General features: G+C 42.9%; 1 protein-coding gene across 1 annotated transcript in view; it reads left to right on the top strand.

Annotated features, from left to right (window-relative positions):
• The window catches only part of OTUD7A (OTU deubiquitinase 7A), a 382,314-nt gene that overhangs the window by 197,198 nt on the left and 164,497 nt on the right, over window positions 1-20,619 (top strand). Inside the window, exons 3-4 of the mRNA XM_073882548.1 lie at window positions 14,385-14,480; window positions 16,549-16,703. Of these exons, the coding sequence (XP_073738649.1) occupies window positions 16,553-16,703 (151 nt within the window). The 5' untranslated portion in view covers window positions 14,385-14,480; window positions 16,549-16,552. The remainder of the gene's footprint in view (window positions 1-14,384; window positions 14,481-16,548; window positions 16,704-20,619) is intronic.

Below are 20,619 nucleotides of genomic sequence, written 5' to 3'. Positions count from 1 at the left end.
TACAGCCTTATTTCTCGCCATGTCAGCTCAATGTGTGTAGCATGGAAAGCCCAGATTCACACTCCCATGCAGTAGCTTCATCATCCACCAGGGTTTCACACTTTCCAGGGAATCCTCTCTAGTGAGCTAGCAAATGAGAGATAAGAGAGAAGTGGAAGATCCAGGGCAGGGAGGGGTTAGGGTCAGTCCTAGAAATGGCCCACATCACTTCCATGTCAGGTTCCATTGACCAGAACTTTGTCATATGGCCACACACAACTGCATGGGGACCAGGAAATGTAATCTGGAAATGTGTGCCCTGAGGAAGAGGAACGGAATATGGTCAACCTCAAGCAGGTCCTCCAGCTCTCTTTCCTACCTCAAGGTCATAAGCATATTCGCCTCCACTTTTCACTGGTGGTTTATCACTTTATTTCTTATCTATATGTATTTAACTCATGTGGAATTTGTTGGCAAATGATAGGATGTAGGGGGTCTAATTGTATTTTTTCCAAATGTACTGCCTACTTATTTTATACTATTGTCCTCTCCCCCCCTGGATTTCCACAAATTTGGGAAATTCCCCGCGGTTATCATTCTGTCAGATAGCCATGCTATCAACCTCAAATGACAGGCAAGTTAACTAGCAGGGGCTTCATTGAAAATATCTCTTCTTTTACTCAACAGAGAGTCCAGAGTCAGTGCTAGCCTCAGGGTGGCTGCTTGATGATGTCAGGACAGCACCTTTCTTTTTTTTTTTTTAAGATTCTAGTTTTAGGGGCGCCTGGGTGGCTCAGTCGATTAAGCGGCTGCCTTCGGCTCAGGTCATGATCCCAGGGTCCTGGGATCGAGCCCCACAGCAGACTCCTGTCTGCTCTTCCCTCGCCCTCCACCCTTCCCTGGCTTGTGGTCTTTCTCACTTTCTCTCAAATAAATAAAATCTTTTAAAAAAATTCTAGTTTTAAGTAATCTGTACACCCAACGTGAGGCTCGAATTCACAGCCCCGAGATCTAGAGTCGCACGCTCCACCGAATGAACCAACCAGGCGCCCCTCAAGTTCTCTTTACATTTCCCTCATGATCATAGGCACAGCTTCCCTTTTGCATCCCTTTCAAGGTGAGAATAGGGAATTCTCTGCATGCCCCTTTTGTTAGAAAAGCAAAATGTTCACTTAAAGTAGCCCAGCAGATTTCTTTTTTGCAATTTTGGGGCTACTTGTAGAGAGGGAAGAAACTGGTTATCTGGACACTCAGCTGCAAGAAAAGCTGGTGATGCAGAAATCAGAATTGCCTTGATTGGCTTAGACCAATCATGACTTATTAGATGGGGCTGAGTACATTGCAGCCAGGGACAAAAGCAAGTACCTGTGAACTAACAAGGAGAATGGGTGTTAGATCGAAAATTAATAGCACCTGCCACATTCATATATCAAATTCTCTTCCTGTCTCCCTTTTTTCCTCCCTCCTCCTTCTCTCTCTCTCTCTCTCTCTCTCTCTCTCTTTCCCTCTTTGCCTCTTTCCCTCTTTCCCTCTTTCCTCTGCCTCGTAGTTCTTTCTCTGTCTCTCATGCTCATGCACACATGCACGCATAGGGACATGTCTCTGCATTGCCTGCCCTCCTCCATTGGTCTCTGTGACTCTGTTTGCCCCCAGACCACTCTGCTCTAATCCCAGTGCTGTTATGTTTGATATGAGATAGGACAAACTTCTCCATCCACTTTGGTCTTTCTCAAAATTGCCTTGGAATTTCTTGCTTATTTATTCTTCTAAGTTTTAGAAACTGTTAACTTTCATAAAACTTCTGTTGGGATTGCTTGGAATTGATTATTATAAATATGAAACTTATCATCTTAAAAATATAGTCTTCCTATCCATTTATTTTTCTTCAACAAAGATCGTATTCTGCAAACCAAAATAAAAACAAAAATGTTTCTCTCATTTTGTTGTGTTATTCCTAGGTAATTATAGAAATTTCTTTTTGGTGTTGGCTAATATAAAATGATCTTTTAATTTTTTTTCGTGCTTAGTTGACTAATGTTGGTAAGAAAAGGTATTGATTTTTGTACATTGATCTTGTTCCAGCCGTTTAAAATGCTCATATTTTGTTCTAATATTTAGTCATGGGTTTGTTCTGAACTTTGACAGAATTGCTCCTAAACTTTTCATTATTAGGTAGGATAATTCTTAGAAGCTGGGGATCATTACTTTTTTTTCAGTTTTATTGAGAAATAATTGACACACATCACTGTATAAGGCATACTGGTGTGATTGGTGTGATTTACATAAATTGTGAAATGATTGCCACAATAGGTTCAGCGAACATCATTCTTCTCATATAGATACAATAAAAATGAAAGAAAAAAAGGGAAAAAATTTCCTGGTGATGAAAACTCTTAGGATTACTCTCTTAGTACCTTTCCTGTATATCATGCAGCAGGTATTCACTATGGTCCTCTTGGTGTACATTACATCCCTAGTACTTATGTACCATATAACTGGAAATCTGTACCTTTGACCACCTTCCAGAAGTCATCCCCAGCCCTTGTGATCAGATGGGGCTGGAAGACACTCTCCACAACTCCCCACATTTGGGGCTATGGTTCAGCTCCTTGCCTGGGTGTGGGCAAACCAAACCCTAGGGCTGGCAAAATTCCTCCTTTGAGGAACCAAATCAGGCAAATGTACATCCTGCTGAGTTCCCTGGTCAGTGTGTTCCCTCCACACACCCACACTTAGTTATGCAGATGAACAAAACCACTGGTTGGATTACTGCTTGGGGCACTGCAGGTATGAACTCAGTTGGCCAAGATGGTCTTGTCTTTTTATGTCTTTTTCTACAGTTTGGATTCATTTCCTAATCTTCTATTTTACATATATGTTTATAAATGACATTGGCCTATGATTTTTTCTGTTACTTCTTTTCTAATTCTGACATCTGAATTATTCTACCTTCATGTAGCAACTAGGAATAAGTTTAGCTACAAGTAACCAAGTACTTGGTTTACTTGGCTTGAACAAATAGGTATTTATATGAGAAAAATAATCAGAAGTCCAGAAGGGTAGTCTAGGTCTGGTGCAAATGTTCACTGATGCCATCAGGGATAAGCTTTCTACCATCTTTGCGTGTTGGGTCTTGTCCTCTGGCTTTCTTCCCCATAGTCCCAAGATGATGGGTATACTTGCAGATATTATTTCCTTGCTTAGGAAAGGAAAAATAAGAAAAGACTATCGTAAGTAAGCCTATCCCTTTCTATCAGGTAAGTGTAAACCCAGCCATAAGCTCATAAACTCAGTGCAGTTGACTTCTGTTTCCATCACATGGACCTGAATCATTCATTATGGCTACATCGAAACTGATGAATCCCAGGTCAAGTGGAAAAGATTAGCAATGACTGGTCCAGGCCCATTTTGATTCATCCCCTGCTGCTTAGAATTCAATCTTCTCTGAAAATCAAGAGTTCTCCACTGCTACATGATAAACCAAAATTCTACCAGCAATACAGGAGGGGGTATAGGATGGGCAACATCTAAGAAAATGAGTGAGTACCTTTCCCTTTCCATTTCTTTATGTGCCTTTGATCCGTTTTTCACTCCGTTACCAAACTTTTGTCTTTGTTTTCCCAAAGCACATGTCCATTCTCTCCTCAGAAACTTCCAGTGGCTTCCCACTGGTGTCATGTTACAGTCCAGCTACTTATCCTGATAGCCCATAGGGTCTGACCCTAACCTTTACCTACAGTCTCTGTGCCCACTGTCTCTCCTGCTCCTTGTACAACTGGCCCCTGGACATGAAAATGTGTTCTTGTGCCTCTTGGTCTCTGTCTGTGGTGCTCATCCAGCTTGAAATGTCTTTTCAATCTTCCTAAATCCTTCTAAAAAATTCATCTTACCTTCGGCCTTCTTCATTTTGCTGGTCAGAAAGAACTGTTTCTCTCTAGTATTCTAATGATTTTTCACATAAACAATAGTATAGTATTTATCCCAGTCTGAGTTGAATTAGTTATTTTCATGTCTACCCATCAAAATGGAGTAGGAAGTTGGATTTAACATTTTCAATATCATTTGATTCATTCACTCAGCAGATTTATTGAGCATCTGGTATATTTCAGCTTATGGTGATGTTAAGGCAAATAAAATATGAACTCTGCCCTCCAGGAGAGAGAAAAGGAGACAAACAGGCAGAGGTAGCAGCCCAGGACCTAGGCACAATGTTCAAAGTGTTCCTCTCCTGTCATGATGACAAGGGGAGGGGTATAGAGGGGGTCTGACCCTTTAGGCTCTTTGAACCTGATAGGAAACATGTCTTTTCCCAGAAGAAGAGCTAAATAAAATGATGAAATAAATAGTAGAAATATAAACTTGAATATGATTAGTGAGATCTTTTTAAACCCTTGTTGATGGCACATTGGTCTGGTTCAGACTCATTTTTTATTCCAGTGTGACAGCTAGATTTGTGGGCCTGGAGAATAAAAACATAAATCCATCAAAACAAGGGAGTAGAGTCTTGAAAGAATTCCAGTGATGGAGGCTTAGACTTGTGCAGGGAAGCTTTGCTGCAGATTTGCAAGGATGAGATAATGCCTCTGACATCCAACTTCCCTCAGAACATGATCATTCTTGTAGGCATGTTACACAGGTGCAAGGATGTAGCTGTTCTCTACAAGTCACAATGAGTGTCTGTCTCATGGCCTTAAAAATTAACTTCCATGTTCAAATATTATTGTCAATATTAGTGGTTATTATTCCTTGTGCATTCTTTAAGAATTGCCTAGTCTTTAATATGAGTTCAAGGTAGAAGTAGCATGGAAAGAAGAGTCTGTAAATCTTTGGGGATCATGAGCCTTGAGCATGATGACAGTTGCACACCTGCTTTCATATTAAGAACCCTGAAGAATTAGATATTTCACTGATTATTATTTCAAAGATTTTTTATTTATTTTAGAGAGAGAGGTGGGGGGGTAGAGGGAGAAGAGAATCTTAAGCAGACTCCAAACTAAGCACAGAGCCTGATACGGGGCTCAGTCTCAGGACACTGAGATCATGACCTGGGCCGAAACCAAGAGTCCGTCACTTGACCAACTGCACTACCCAGGCACCCCATATATTATTTCAATGGGCACAAGAGAAAACCTCAGTAGATCCTATACTCACTACTATTCCCCAAAATAAAAATTTTAGGAGAGACTTTTCTTCCATCTTTCCATACTGTGAGAAAATCATTAAAAGGTATAATTGAATGTCAACTAAGGAAATGTTTCGCTTCTGATCATGCCTCTGTGCACATAGGGTATTTCAAAAGTACCAGGCATTTTGACTTGACAACATTTGAAGACCCCTCTACCATTGTAAAGGGAAGGTGAATGGTGACCTGTGAATCAAAGTGGATCTGTGTGAGAATCATAGGTCTGCCACTGGGCTCTCTGGTTTTCAATAAAAGGAAACAAAGCTTGTTGGCTCATGGAGTTGTTGTCTGTATTGTAGTTAACTCTCCCATACAACATTTAGTACAGTTGTTGTCATCATGGGCACCCAACAAGTAGTAGTTACTTTCCTCATTTAGACATAGACAGGGTTTAAACCCATGGGAAGAATGGCTTTCATTGTCCAACTCTATTCAAATAAATTTGAAATCCAAGATAAACTGGATAGATCTGTAGGAAAATACAATCTAACAAAATTGAATCCTATAGAGGTAGAAAGTCTAAACAGAGTTATTTCCGTAGAAAAACAATAGAAAAGGTTGTAAAAGAGTTTACCCCAAAAGAAGCCTCAAGAACAGATCAATTCACAGGGAATATCTGCCCAACCTTCAAAGATCAAATGATCCCAATGCTACTTGCGTTATTGCAAGAGAGTTGAGAAGGAAAATAAACTTCTAATTTTGTTTTGTGTATATAATGTTGACTATAAAACTTGACAAAGATTGCACATAAAAATAAAAACCATGTATCAAGCTAATGCATTAATATCAATGTAGGAATTTTATTTTATTTTATTATTTTATTTTTTGAGAAAGAGAGTACAAATGGGGGGGGTGGGAAGAGAGAAAGGGAGAGAGAGAATCTTAAGTAGACTCTTCGCCCAGTGTGGAGCCTGACATGGGGCTCGATGTCATGACCCTGAGATCATGACCTGAGCCAAAATCAAGAGTCAGACATTTAACTGACTGAGCCACCCAGGCGCCTCATCAATGTAGGAATTTTAAATAAAAATTAGCAAACTAAATCAAAAGCCACATAAAAAAAGAAATACCAATGAATGATTAAAGAAGGTTTATTCCAGAAATATGAGTACGGTTCAGTATTTAAGTCCATTAATAGAATTTATCATATTAATAGATCTTAACAAAAAAGTCATGTGAAAGTCAACATCCATTCATGATAAGACCACTCATTAAGGTATATGGATACTTCCTTTTTTTTTTCTTTAAAGATTTTATTTATTTGTCAGAGAGAGAGCACAAGCAGGGGGAGCGGCAGGTGGAGGGAGAAGCAGGCTCCCCACCGAGAAAGGAGCCCAGTGCAGGACTCGGATCCCAGGACTCTGGGATCATGACCTGAGCCAAAGGCAGACATTTAACCGACTGAGCCACCCAGGCATCCCAAAGGTATATGGATACTTTCTAAACGTATATATAGGTATGTGACTATGCGTATATAGTTCAAAAGCCAGCACTCACCATCTTACTCTATGTGGAAATATCAAAATTATTCCCCCTAAATTTAGGAGCAAAGATCCCATTACCTCTACTAATATTTACTATTATACTAAATTAGTCAACTCAGGCAAGAGAAAATGAGATTTAAGAGTTGAAAATTAAGAGGGTAACACAATCTCTATTTGCACTTGATATGCTTGTATATCTGGAAAAGCTATGGAAAAAATTCAAAGAACATTAGGAATTTAGAAAAATAGCAATATATAAATTTAACACCACAAATCAATAGCTCTGTTTATTAATATGATAACCAGTTAACACACATAATGGGGAAAAAAGGATACCTTTTATGAATACCTAGGCATATATCTAACAGAAAAATACAGAAATAGACCCAATTGTATATGCAAACTTGGCATATAATAAGGGAAGCATCTGAAATCAGTGGGGCTTACTCACTGATGGGCTTTTCCATAAGTGGTGTTGGAATAGTAGGGTAGACATAGAAAAAATGATAAAATTGGATCCATTCCTCACTTGATGCACCAGGATCAATTCCAACTGCATCAGAATTTTAAATATAAAAAATAAAACCCTTCAATTCATAGAAGAAAACATGGGTGAATTCTCTATAATCTGGCAATAAGAAAAAAAATTTAAATTAAGACTCAAACTCCAGAAGCATTAAGGAAAAGAGAGAAAACTATATATAAACTGTTTTTAATAGACTTGATCAAGCTTTTTCAACAAACTTAAGGAAAAAGAAGATGGAGGCAAAACCTATAAATTAAAAAAAGACCTATCAGCCAGTTACAATGCATGGACCTTATTTGAATTCTGGTTCCAACAAACTGAACAATTAAAAATATGTACATGTGTAGCATTTGAGATCTTTGGAAAATTTCAACACTGGATATTAATGACATTCAGGAAGGATTGTTAATTTAGGATATGAGGGTGGTACTGTGGTTATGCTTTAAGGAGTCTTTTCAGAGATACCAGAAAACCCTGGATGTGTGCCCATGATTGCCCACCATTTGGAGCCTGAGGCAAAGGAAGAGTTAGTCATACTGATCCTGCCTTCATTTAAAATATTGATATTTTGTTCATCAAGAATATTTTTGCACTAACTTTGATTTTTTTAATGTTATACCAAACTTGTTTATCTTGATTTCTGAGATTTTTGCAGCCCCTTAAGTTTTGCACCTGGCAAGTACCTCACGTTCCTCTCCCTAGTCCTAGTCCTGCTGGGTGCCAGGTACTGTGAAGCCTGGAGAGCAGAAAGGAAAAAGAAGTTGGATTCAAGCATTCAGACAGCAATCCCTCTGTTGGGATAACTGGATGTTACATACAACGACATACAAGGCATTGACTAGCTTGTTTGCGGCTCTGGAGGTGGAGGATAACCCTCAGGCCCTCATTCTCCCCATGATCTTCCTCTGTCTGTCCCCTGTGGTCAGACCGCTAACCTCTGCCTCCATCTCCCAGTCTAGATTCATCCATCCCGTCTTGTCACCTTCCAGTCTCTGGTTATAACATCTGCAGACAAATAAAATAGAGATGTGTTTTATTTAGGTTCCCCTGAAATGAAGTTAATGAAAAATCGATCCTGATGCAATTTTAGTCTTATCCTGCTGCACCTGTTTCCTAAAATTGTGTTCTCTCTGGTTAGACCCATTCCTCCACCAGACAATGGCCCAAATTCCTGCCTGCACCTGTTTCTGCATCTCTCTCTCTCTGCTCCCTGGGAAGCTCCCAGGGGAGCCCAAGTTGCTCATGGTGCCCAGTGTTTGAGTCTCACACACTCACTAGAATAGCAACTAAACAGAATAGCAACTCAATGAATGCTCATTGCTTGAATGATAGATGAAGGCAGCCGCCCCAGGTACTGGAGAGAAGGTGGTATTGAAGTCAGAACACCCATTGCAGCATGAACACTCTAGTGATTCCAAGCCAGGGGACTGAGGTCTAAGAGCAGTAGCCCTAAGTGCAGGGAGACAGGGACCCTGCATGAGCCTGTGCAACAGGGTTAATATGGCCAGAGAGGACAAAACCGAGTGGGGAATGGGGACTATGAGCAAGACTGGGACGGAGAGCAGAATCTCAGCAGGGGCTGGGCATCAGGTCCTGGACCAGCAGCCAGAACTGCCCTGGAGGGAGGTCTGGGGGTGGGGAGGGAGGGGGTGGTGTGGAACAGGAAATTGGTTGAAAGGAGGCCTGAGTTCTGAAAATTTGGCCAATTCTGTGTTTCAGCTGAAGAAGGAAGGGAATGAAAGTTTGGTTAGGGAAATGGGGAGGTAGAAATCAACAGAAGAGAAGACAATTATAAAGGAAAAAATGTCACCATGTTTGTTCTGATGCTGTGTCATTATTTTTACCTCTTTTCGAAATGCTTGTTGGCAAGCGAAGTTCACAGCTCTGAGAATGGTGGTTCTGGGACTTCAGCACACAGCAGAACCCCCTGAAGGACATGTAAAACCAGTTGGCAGGGCCTCCCCGCAGAGATTCTGATTCAGCAGGTCTGGGGTGGGGCCTGGGAATGGGCATTCCTAGCAAGTTCCCAGAGGAAGCTGCTGCTGGTCTGAGGAACACACTTTGAGAATCACTGTCTCAGAGACCCTGGGTCTGACCCCCTGGTAACAAGAGGATGGTCTGAAATATCTGTATAGCCCATAATTGTTTATAGAGCTCTTTCACAGACATGTAATTCACTTAATCTCCCGTAAACCCTGCCTTGTCTGATAGAGATCGGCCATCAGCCCAGTCAGGGTTGGCACTTAGGATGTGGCCGAGCTAAGGAGGAGAGTCCTTCCCTGCTCAGCCTCTTGAGGGGAAGGGAACAAAGTCACATACTCATGCCCATATTTAATTAAACTAACTTATCAAAACAAAGTTCTTTTACATAAATGTATGGAGTGCTTTCTAGGAAGGTGGATGGTTCTTTGCTTCATTTGGTTATTTAAGCCTATAGAAGCTTGTAAACTTGACACTAACTTCCTGTTTCATAAAGAAAACAAAAGCCTAATGTGTGACAAAATGTGCAGACAGTGCATTTTAGCAATATTTCAGTTTTGGCAATATTTCCCAAAGTATGGAATAGGACAGCCCCCATCAGAATCACCTCATGTGATTCCCCCCACGTGGATGAGCCCCTCCCCCAGCCCTCCACAGCTGATGTGTGTTCTGTGTGTGTGTGTGTATGTGTGTGTGTACACATGTACAGGTGCATGCACGCACCAGAGCCCAGAGAGATCTGCACTTTAGGAAGACTTGTGGCAATGGCTTTTGTCCCCTCTGGTCTGTGGGTGGGTAGCATGGTAGCTTACACTGTCACAGGAATTAAGGGGACCCCCGCTGGGACCGAGCATGGCTGGGGGTTGGACAGGGGTCAGGCACACAGCCTTGTCACAGGGAGGCAAAACTCGGATGGGAACCACATGAGGAACATTCTCAGTGAGAGCCAGCCAGGAGAACACACTTGGGAGTGTACAGGAAGCTCTCCCCAGAGTGTAACCTCAGGGAGTCCAGGGCCTGGGAGGGAGGGAGCCAGGGGCTGGAAGAGGGGCAGGCCAGGCCAGGCCAGACTGCTGTGGGACACAGAGATTGGCATGGGAAGGGCCTCTGTGCTTTCATGCTCATGGTCAGCCCTGCCTTGCTGCCTGAAGCGAAGGTGAAGGGTCATGGACCACTCTTGGAGCAAGAGGTAGAGGACCGCACCGGGAGACCCAGCATGTCCCAGCAGTGCCCCCAGAGCTCTCCCCTTCTCCAAACCTCTATAACCTCACAAGTAAAGAGGAAATAAGAATACCTATTCGCCACAGAGGATGTTCAACAAAATGGGGTTTTAGGAAAATGCCTAGCCAGGGATTTGGTATTGAGGCTTGTGTAGTGACTCTTCTCATTCTCAGATAGTCGCCAGTCCTGGTGGTGTGTGACCAGAGCCAAAGCTGCAGCGCTCCCTGGAGGCACACAGGTGGCCCCAGGAAGATAGCTGGACGCTGGCCATCCCCCACAGGGCCTGTTAAGACCTGTCTCTCAAGCGCTCAGGGGAGCATTGCTGCCCCTCAGGTGTGCACCCTACCCGCCGCATAAACCATGGAGACTCTACACCCGCAGTGAGTCTGTGTCGTGGGCTGCTCGGAAGCCGAAAGTGGCAGACGCATACGCAGGTCGAAATAACAGAGAAGAAGGAATCTCTCAGTGTTATTTTTCATCACTTTTCACATAGCATTTAGAAACCTCTGCTTCTCTCTCTTTTTTGAGACATTTCAAACCCTGGGATATTATAACAGAAAGCATCCTTACTCACCTAGTCAAAGCACTGTATTGTGCAGGGAGGGGACTGAGCGCAGGCCTGAGGCTCTACAGGAAGTAGTGATGGGGCCACTTTGGCACCAAGAGACTGATTCCAGGGCCCAGCTTCTATTCCCATGCTGCACTGCCTCTCCAAAGGCAAAGTCATAGTGAAAACAGCTTGACACACCTGTTCACCTGTTTACAGGGTGAGACCCTCAGGGGAGTCCAAGGACCAAGGGCCAAGGTGCACAGGCACTTGCCAGATTGTGGAGCCAGGATGTGCCCCCCCCCGAACCTCACACCAATAGAACCAGGCAGCGTGGGTGCATTGGTTCGTGAAGGTTGCAGGGCCCAGCAGTGCACTAGAAGAGGTGGCAGGGGCAAGTGGGGTAAGTGTGGCCAAGGTGGTCAGGAGCCCGTATCCCCATGGCCCATCCTCCCGTGTCACCACACTGCATGACTATGAGGCCTTGGTGGCAGTGGGGGTATTAGGTTTAAAAAAGAAGTCTTCCATATCAGATAAAGGGCTAGTATCCAAAATCTATAAAGAACTTCTTGGGCACCTGGGTGGCTCAGTCGTTAAGCGGCTGCCTTCGGCTCAGGTCATGATCCCAGGGTCCTGGGATCGAGCCCTGCATCGGGCTCCCTGCTCTGCAGGAAGCCTGCTTCTCCCTCTCCCACTCCTCCTGCTTGTGTTCCTGCTCTCGCTATCTCTCTCTCTGTCAAATAAATAAATAAAATCTTTAAAAAAAAAAAAAGAACTTCTTAAACTCAACACCCAAAGAACAAATAATCCATTCAAGAAATGGGCAGAAGACATGAACAGACATTTTTCCAAAGAAGACATCCAAATGGCCAACAGACATATGAAAAAGTGCTCAACATCGCTCGGCATCAGGGAAATCCAAATCAAAACCTCAATGAGATACCACCTCACACCAGTCAGAATGGCTAAAATTAACAAGTCAGGAAACGACAGATGTTGGCAGGGATGCGGAGAAAGGGGAACCTTCCTCCACTGTTGGTGGGAATGCAAGCTGGTGCAGCCACTCTGGAAAACAGTATGGAGGTTCATCAAACAGTTGAAAATAGAGCTACCCTACGATCCGGCAGTTGCACTACTGGGTATTTACCCCAAAGATACAAATGTAGGGATCCGAAGGGGTACGTGCACCCCGATGTTTATAGCAGCAATGTCCACAATAGCCAAACTGTGGAAAGAGCCAAGATGTCCATCGACAGATGAATGGATAAAGAAGAGGTGGTATATATATACAATGGAATATTATGCAGCCATCAAAAGGAATGAGATCTTGCCATTTGCAACGACGTGGATGGAACTGGAGGGGGTTATGCTGAGTGAAATAAGTCAATCAGAGAAAGACATGTATCATATGACCTCACTGATATGAGGAATTCTTAATCTCAGGAAACAAACTGAGGGTTCCTGGAGTGGTGGGGGGTGGGAGAGATGGGTGGCTGGGTGATGGACATTGAAGAGGATATGTACTATGGTGAGCACTGTAAATTGTGCAAGACTGTTCAATCACAGATCTGTACTTCTGAAACAAATAATACATTTTATGTTAAAGAAAAAAGAAGAAGAAGATAGCAGGAGGGGAAGAATAAAGGGGGGGAAATCGGAGGGGGAGATGAACCATGAGAGATGATGGACTCTGAAAAACAAGCTGAGGGTTCTAGAGAGGAGGGGCGTGGGAGGATGGGTTGGCCTGGTGATGGGTATTAGGGAGGGCACGTTCTGCATGGAGCACTGGGTGTTATACGCAAATAATGAATCATGGAACACTACATTAAAAACTAATGATGTGATGTATGGTGATTAACATAACATAATAATAAAAAAAAAGTCTTCAAGGGGATAGGCAGAGTAAGTAACATCTTGCCGTGCAAATGTTTATATTTGAATGTGGCAAAAAAAAAAAACCTGTGTTTTAAACCCATTCTTTGATCTCTGCATGGAGGACAAGGTACAGAGGAGGTGGTGTGGGCATAAACCTGTACTCTAACAATGGTGAAAGCTTGTCGTGGTCACAGCATGGTGACCTACCTGTAAAAGTGGAAAAGTGATTTAGACTCAGTTACTCCCAATAAGCAAAAGGTGGAAACAACACAAGCATCCAGCTACAGATGAATGGATGAACAAAATGTGGTATATCCATGCAATGGGCTATTACTCAGCCTTGTTGTGGACTGCCTCTGGGCATCCCCCCAAAATTCAGATGTTAAGGCCCCAACCCTCAATGTTGTATATTAGGAGGTGGGGCCTTCAGGAGGTAATTAGGTCTAGATGAGGTCATGAGGATGGAGCCCCCATGATGGGATTCGTGTCCCTCTGAGAAGGAAAAAGAGACTAGAGCTCATTCTCTCAGTCACATGAGGACACAGCAACGAGGTAGCGATCTACAAGCCAGGAAGTGGGCCCTTACCAGACACCAGCTCTGCTGACACCTTGATTTCGGATTTCTCAGCCTCCAGATGGTGAGAAGTCAATGTCTGTGGTTTAAGCGGCCCAGTCTGTGGTATTGTGTTACAGCGGCACTCATGGACCAAGACAAGCCTTAAAAAGGAAAGAAATTCTGACACCTGCTACAACACAGATGAACCTTGAAGCCGTTATGCTCGAGCAGAATAAACCAGTCATGAAAGGACAAATACCATATGATTTGCTTATACAACACACTTAGAATGGTCAAATTCAGAAACAAAGTCGGACGGTGGTGGCCAGATGCTGGGGTTGGGGGAGAAATGGACATGAGTGTTTAATGGGGATGGAACTTGAGTGGGCAAGATGAAACAGTTCTGGAGATAATGGTGGGGAGGTTTGCATGACAGTGTGAATGTTAATGCCACTGACCTGTACACTCCAAAAAGGTTAAGATGGTAAATTTCATGTTATGAGTATGTTTTCACAATTAAAAAAAAAAAGAAAAAGCTAAGTTTCAGTGTATTATTATGGTGTTCATAGTAAGATTTAAAACAGCTCTGTAGGGGCACCTGGGTGGCTCAGTCGGTTAAGCGTATGATTCAGCCTCTCGGGAGGTCGCGCCCTGCATCGGACTCTGTGCTCAGCAGGTAGTCTGCTTGAGATTCTCCCTTCCCTCTGTCCCTCGCCCCCATGCTCTTGCTCTCTCTCTCTCTCTAAAATAAACAAATATTTAAAAAGAAATAAAACAGCTCTGTATGGTGAACAGGATATTCATTGAAATATAGATACTTGCTAAAATGAGGAAAGCTGAGACCCACCCCCTCCCTTGCAGAAGCCCCCGGACACGGGAGCCGATAGTTGGAAGGTGCCTTTCGGGCCCAGGAGGGCAACGGCATGCCACAAACAGTTGGCCCCAGATGCAGCCTCATGTGACGAGAAGCAAAGCCTTCAGCTTCTGCCTGCAAATGAGAATAACATGCTCTCATTCTCTGATTTGTCCCCCAGGGAGAAGAGTAATAAAAGAAGAACCCTCCCAGTCGAGGCTCTGGTCCACGGACAGAAGGAAGAAGGCAATCTCCTAATTGGTACCATATACATCAGGTCAAATAATTTTCTTACTTTCTAGCAACACCAACCAAAAACTTCACCCACAGTAAGAGCCACGTGCAAGATGGCATAAAAACAGTGAACAGCTCTGAGGTTACACACCTCCCTGCCTGATGCCCCCTCCCCATGGTCTGGAACCTTAGATAAGCTTATTTCCACCACTCTTACAAATGCACAGAGGGGCTCAGAGTGGGTAGGCAGCATGTCACAGCTGGTCAGAGTGGCAGGTCAGATTAGGCCAGCGAGCCTGGCTCTGAAGTAGCAGCATCTGTCAGAGAATCTGGTCTCTGCTCCCAGAGCAAAGCATCCGCGTGGTTATCTGGGAAGAAGGCACAAGGACACTCATCAATAGCATGGGACTTAAATCCACTCCACATCAGGTAAAATTAATTACATACTTAATTAGATGCTTACTTTGTACCAGTATAACATTTGCCATGGGCTTTTATATCAGTATAAAATCTATGGTCCAGCTCATACATGTTTTTAGTTTTGTGGGCCTTGTGGTCTCTGTTTTAACTGCTCAGCTCAGCCACGTGAAGAGCAACCAGAGACAACATGTGACTGAATGGATGTGACTATGTTCCAGTACCACTTTATGTACAAATACAGATGGCAGCTCCCACCTGGCCCATGGGCCATCGTTTGCCCACCCCTTACGTACGCGAACCCAGGGATACATTTCCAATTTATCAGCCATGACCAGGTATCCACCACTGGCCCAGCACTGGTTCCCTGCTGTGAGCCTCCCAGGCCAGGTGCTGGTTGCTTTCTTCCAGCAAAATTGGCAGGTGCATTCTGTGGTCAAGCTGCAGGATACCTCTTGTATGGTTCTAACTGGGACCGTTCTGCCTGGGAAATCTCGCATCCTTATGAATTTTGTCAGACTGTTCCTGTGACTACGACGATTCTTGGAGAGATGACAGATAGCTCAGCAGTCATTTCAGCAGGTTTGGTACTTCAGTCGGCTCTGGATTGCATGGACTCTTTCCTAAGAGCCAAGAGGAGGATGAGAGCCGAGGGGAGTGGGTTGGCTCACTGATAAAGCTGTAATTGGGATGTAGTGGGCAACGCAGTTACATTATGGTAGTGTTGCGTGCTTGGTTAACTTGGAAGAGGATTGGAAATCTAGTAACCCCAAATTAATCAATGTGTACGTGGGTGTTTGATTTTTTTTAAACAATCTAGTCTATCTTTTTTGTAAATTTTTTATTTAAATTCAATTTAATTAACGTACTATATTATTAGTTTCAGAGGTAGGATCCAGTGATTCATCAGTTGCATACAATACCCATTGCTCATTGCATCAAGTGCCCTCCTTAATGCCCATCACCCAGTTACCCCAGCTCCCCCACCCCCTCCCCTCTAGCAACCCTCAGTTTGTTCCCTATCTTTAAGAGTCTCTCATGGTTTGTCTGCCTCTCTGATTTCATCTTATTTTATTTTTCCTTCCTTCCCTATGTTCATCTGCTTTGTTTCTTTTAAGAAACATATGAGTGAAATCATATGGTATTTGTCTTTCTCTGACTGACTTATTTCACTCAGCATAATAGTTCCATCCACATCATTGCAAATGGCAAGATTTCATTCTTTTGATGGCTGAGTAATACTCCATTGTCTATATATACCACATCTTCTTTCTCCATTCATCTGTCAAGGGACATCTAGGCTCTTTCCATAGGTTGGCTATTGTGGACATTGCTGCTATAAACATTGGGATGCAGGTGCCCCTTTGATCACTATTGTTTGTATCCTTTGGACAAATATCTAGTACTGCAATTGCTGGTCTGTCTTCTTCTCAGTCAGCTGTCATTGGAATGGACAAATGTAAGGTCAGAAGCACTGGAGTTGGTTCTGCCCCCCAGGCTCATATGGTATGCTCAGAGGGATGACGCTTGGGTTTGATTTTTATTCAGTGTCTTACCTGAAGAATGGGGCCGCTGTCCCACACGGGCAGAAATGGTTTCAGCTCTCCATTCTCTGCGTGCGTGCTCACTCGCGTGCACTTTTGCCACTTACCTCCCCTCTTACAGCACTGTGGCTCCTCTCTCCTTTCTTGCAGATGGATGGTTTCTAGCCTGCTTCCAAACCCCACCTCGGCTGAGTGTTGGGCAGCCCTTCTACATGATCCTATGACTCTTGATATGGACGCAGTCCTGTCAGACTTTGTTCGGTCCACGGGGGCAGAACCTGGTCTGGCCAGAGACCTGCTGGAAGGTAAGTGGGCCTTGTCGTCCCCATGCCACTCTCCTGGGCAGAACAACCTCTAACCGGTGAAAAAAGATAAGATTTTTGTTACCTGATGGTGGTGGGACTGGGCTCATTAAGAGTTAAAAAAAAAAAAGGTGTTGATGAAATAATTTGTGTTATTCTTGGCTTTATTTTGAGTACGGAATCAATTACTCAGCTCTCTACAGTAAAACTGCAGAAGGCATTATTAGCTCAGCTTTGCTTTGCATTAAAGCTTAAAGACAGTCAAAATTTATCAGAAATTACTTTTTTAAAGGAAATATATAACAGAGCAAAAATAGTAGAACATTGAAGACAACACTTTTGTTGGAGAACTGAACATTTCTTATCTCTGTTGTGGCTGAGACAAAAATACCTTAGGCGAAGAAAAACCGTGTAGTAGCCAGTAAATAGATGGTAACAATTCATACTCAAGAAGGCTGAATTCCTCCTTAAACCTTAAGTGTAGATATCATTTGTTATGTGGAAAATGTGCAGTTTCTGTCTCAGGCTCTAAAGTGTACTTACTTTGTCTATTTTTAAAATCTTTTTGTGTACTTGTGTGTGGTGGGGTAAAGATGAGAGGGGGGAAGAGCCTGTCATAACTTCTCAGAATGAACAAATGTGTCAGAGAATTTGTAAATGATTTCTCTTGGCTTCAAATGTATAAACTGCTGTTTATGGAATTAGCTAATACTTGGTTAAGTTATTCTAAGTCACAATTATCCCTTAGTTCACTTAGGAAGTAATATGGATTACTACACATTTGTATGATGGTGGAGGTAACTATTCAAATCCCATGGAAAACTAGGAACTACCTCTTCAAGGTCTCTGAGAAAATGCCAGTACGGCAGCAACAACAGTGTCAATTTTAACTTTCCCTGAAGCTCCCAGAATTTCAAACAAACTCAGGGTTCAGAATAAAAATGCGTAGCGAATGTTTGTGATGCACATAAATCGAAGTGCGATTCTCACCACCCCCCGCAATGCCAATTGTTGATCCCCTCCCTGACAGTCCCACTGCTTTTCCTCCCTGAAGTGAGCAGCCGTGCAGAGAGGCAGGTGCAGAGTGAGGTTGGCAGCAAGAGCTGGGGCCAAACCCAGACCCAGCCACTTACTGGCTCTGCATCACAGAGGGCAGATTACTTTCTTCCCTTAACCTCAGTTTTTCCTGTATATCAATCCTAACCCTAACCCACCTTCCAAGGTGATTGTGCACATTCGAAGCCATGATGCCAAATGCTTGCTCGATGACCCACGGGTAGCAGAGACTCCAAAAGCAGTCGACGAAGATCCTGTTTGTCACAGCAGTGGCACTGACTTGCTCTGAATTATCTGGATAGCCTTAAGTAGGAAATGAGAGTTGTCAGCCCTTTTCTTCCTTAATTTTATATTTTTAAATGAAAATACCAAAAAATTGACCTTTTGGGGTATAGTTCTAAGAATGATGCATAGATTTATGTTATTACTAACACTCTCAGACACAGAACGACCTCGGCCCCCAACCCCCCATTTGCCTCCCTGCTGTGTTTGATCATCATGCCCTCTCCCACCCTGTCCACTGGCAGCCACTGCTCTGGCTCCTGTCATATTCACTCTGTCTCTTCCAAGAATGCCATATAAATGGAGTCATGCAGAACCTAACCTTTTGAAACTGGCTTCTGTTCACTCAGCATCACTATTTTGAGATTCATGCAAGTTGTGCATGTCAGCAGTTTGTTCCTTTTTATTGCTAAGTGCTACCCATCCTAGAGATGGACCACAGTTTGTTTATCCAGTTACCTGTGCAAAGGGAGTTTCAGTTGCCTCTGATTTGGGGCAGTTATGACTAGAGCTGCTCTCAAATGTGTATTTGACAACCGGGGCATCTGTGAACATCATTTAAATTTTTCCACGGTGCACACACAGGAGTGGGATTTGCTGGCTTATATGGTAACTGTATGTTTCACTTTACAAGAAACTGCCGAACTCTTTTCCAGAGTGCTGAACCATTTTGCATCTCCCCAGCAATGTAGGAGAGTTCCGGCTGTTCCACGTCCCCATCAGTGCTTGGTATTTCTTTTCTTTTTTATTATTTTCTCCATTATCCTAGGTGTGAAATGGTATTTCTCCATCACTTTGGTTTTCATCTCCCCACTGACTAATGATGTTAAATGTTTTGTTATTATTCTCCATATGTATCTTCTCTTTGGTGAGATGTTCATTCAGTTCTTCTGCCTATTTCTAAATGGAGTCATTTGAATTCTTGTGTAGAATTTTGAGAGTTCTTTATATATTCTGAGGATAAATCATTTGTCAGAGATGGGATCTGCAAATATTCTCCTCCAGTCTGTGTCTTCACTTCTTATCCTCTTGCAGGTACCCTTTGCAGAGCAAAAGTTTTTAATCTTGGTGAAGTCCAATTCATCATTTTTTCTTGTATGGATCATATTTCAGGTGACATGTTTAAGAACCTTTGCATGACCCAAGGTCGTGAAGATTTTCTCTGAGGTGGTCTCTTAAAGGTTTTCTACTTTAGATCTCTGACTCATTTTGAGTGGATTTTTTTAGACTATCTGGGCCAGAGCTCATTTGTATACATAGGGGGCTTAAATTGTTTCAACACCATTTGCTGAAAAGATTATCCTTCCTCCGTTGAATTGCCTTTGCACATTTGTCAAAAACCAACTAAACGTATCTGTGGGAAGCTAATTCTTTTTTTTTTAATTTTTATTGTTATGTTAATCACCATATATTACATCATTAGTTTTTGATGTAGTGTTCCATGATTCATTGTTTGTGCATAACACCCAGTGCCCCATGCAGAATGTGCCCTCTTTAATACCCATCACCAGGCTAACCCATCCCCCTACCCTCTAGAACCCTCAGTTTGTTTTTCAGAGTCCATCGTCTCTCATGGTTCATCTCCCCCTCTGACTTACTCCCCTTCATTCTTCCCCTCCTGCTATCTTCTTCTTTTTCTTTTTTCTTAACATATGTTACATTATTTGTTTCAGAAGTACAGATCTGTGATTCAACAGTCTTGCACAATTCACAGCGCTCACCATAGCACATACCCTCCCCAATGTCTATCACCGAACCACCCCATCCCTCCCACCCCCCACCACTCCAGCAACCCTCAGTTTGTTTCCTGAGATTAAGAATCCCTCATATCAGTGAGGTCATAGGATACATGTCTTTCTCTGATTGACTTATTTCACTCAGCATAACACCCTCCAGTTCCATCCACATCGTTGCAAATGGCAAGATCTCATTCCTTTTGATGGCTGCATAATATTCCATTGTGTATATATACCACCTCTTCTTTATCCATTCATCTGTCGGTGGACATCTTGGCTCTTTCCACAGTTTGGCTATTGTGGACATTGCTGCTATAAACATTGGGGTGCATGTACCCCTTCGGATCCCTACATTTGTATCTTTGGGGTAAATACCCAGTAGTGCAATTGCTGGATCATATGGTAGCTCTATTTTCAACTGTTTGAGGAACCTCCATATCATTTTCCAGAGTGGTTGCACCAGCTTGCATTTCCACCAACAGTGTAGGAGGGTTCTGTGGGAAGCTAATTCTTGATGCTGATTCTGATCCATTGATCAATATGTCTCTTTCTCTGCCAGTACTTCTCCATCTTGATTAGTATGGCTTCGTGGTGAGTCAAAGTCAGCATGATTCTTCTAGCCTTATTTTTCTTTTTCAAAAGTGTTTCAACTATTCTCTTCCTTTGCCTTTCCATACAAATTTGAGGATCAACTTGTGTCTCTCTCTAAAATTTCCTGCTGGGACTTTGATTGGAATTATGTTAAATCTGTAAATCAATCCTATGTTTTGCCTTACAATCAATAAAGTCAGTGTAGCCACTGACTTCATGTAGGATGTCTCTGAATTATTTTATCAGCATTTTGT

The sequence above is a fragment of the Callorhinus ursinus genome, unplaced genomic scaffold (assembly GCF_003265705.2).
Source record: "Callorhinus ursinus isolate GAN/ISIS: 27379988/994484 unplaced genomic scaffold, GSC_fseal_2.0 scaffold47, whole genome shotgun sequence".
Classification (NCBI taxonomy): Eukaryota; Metazoa; Chordata; class Mammalia; order Carnivora; family Otariidae; genus Callorhinus; species Callorhinus ursinus.
This window is presented reverse-complemented; position numbering and strand designations above follow the sequence as displayed.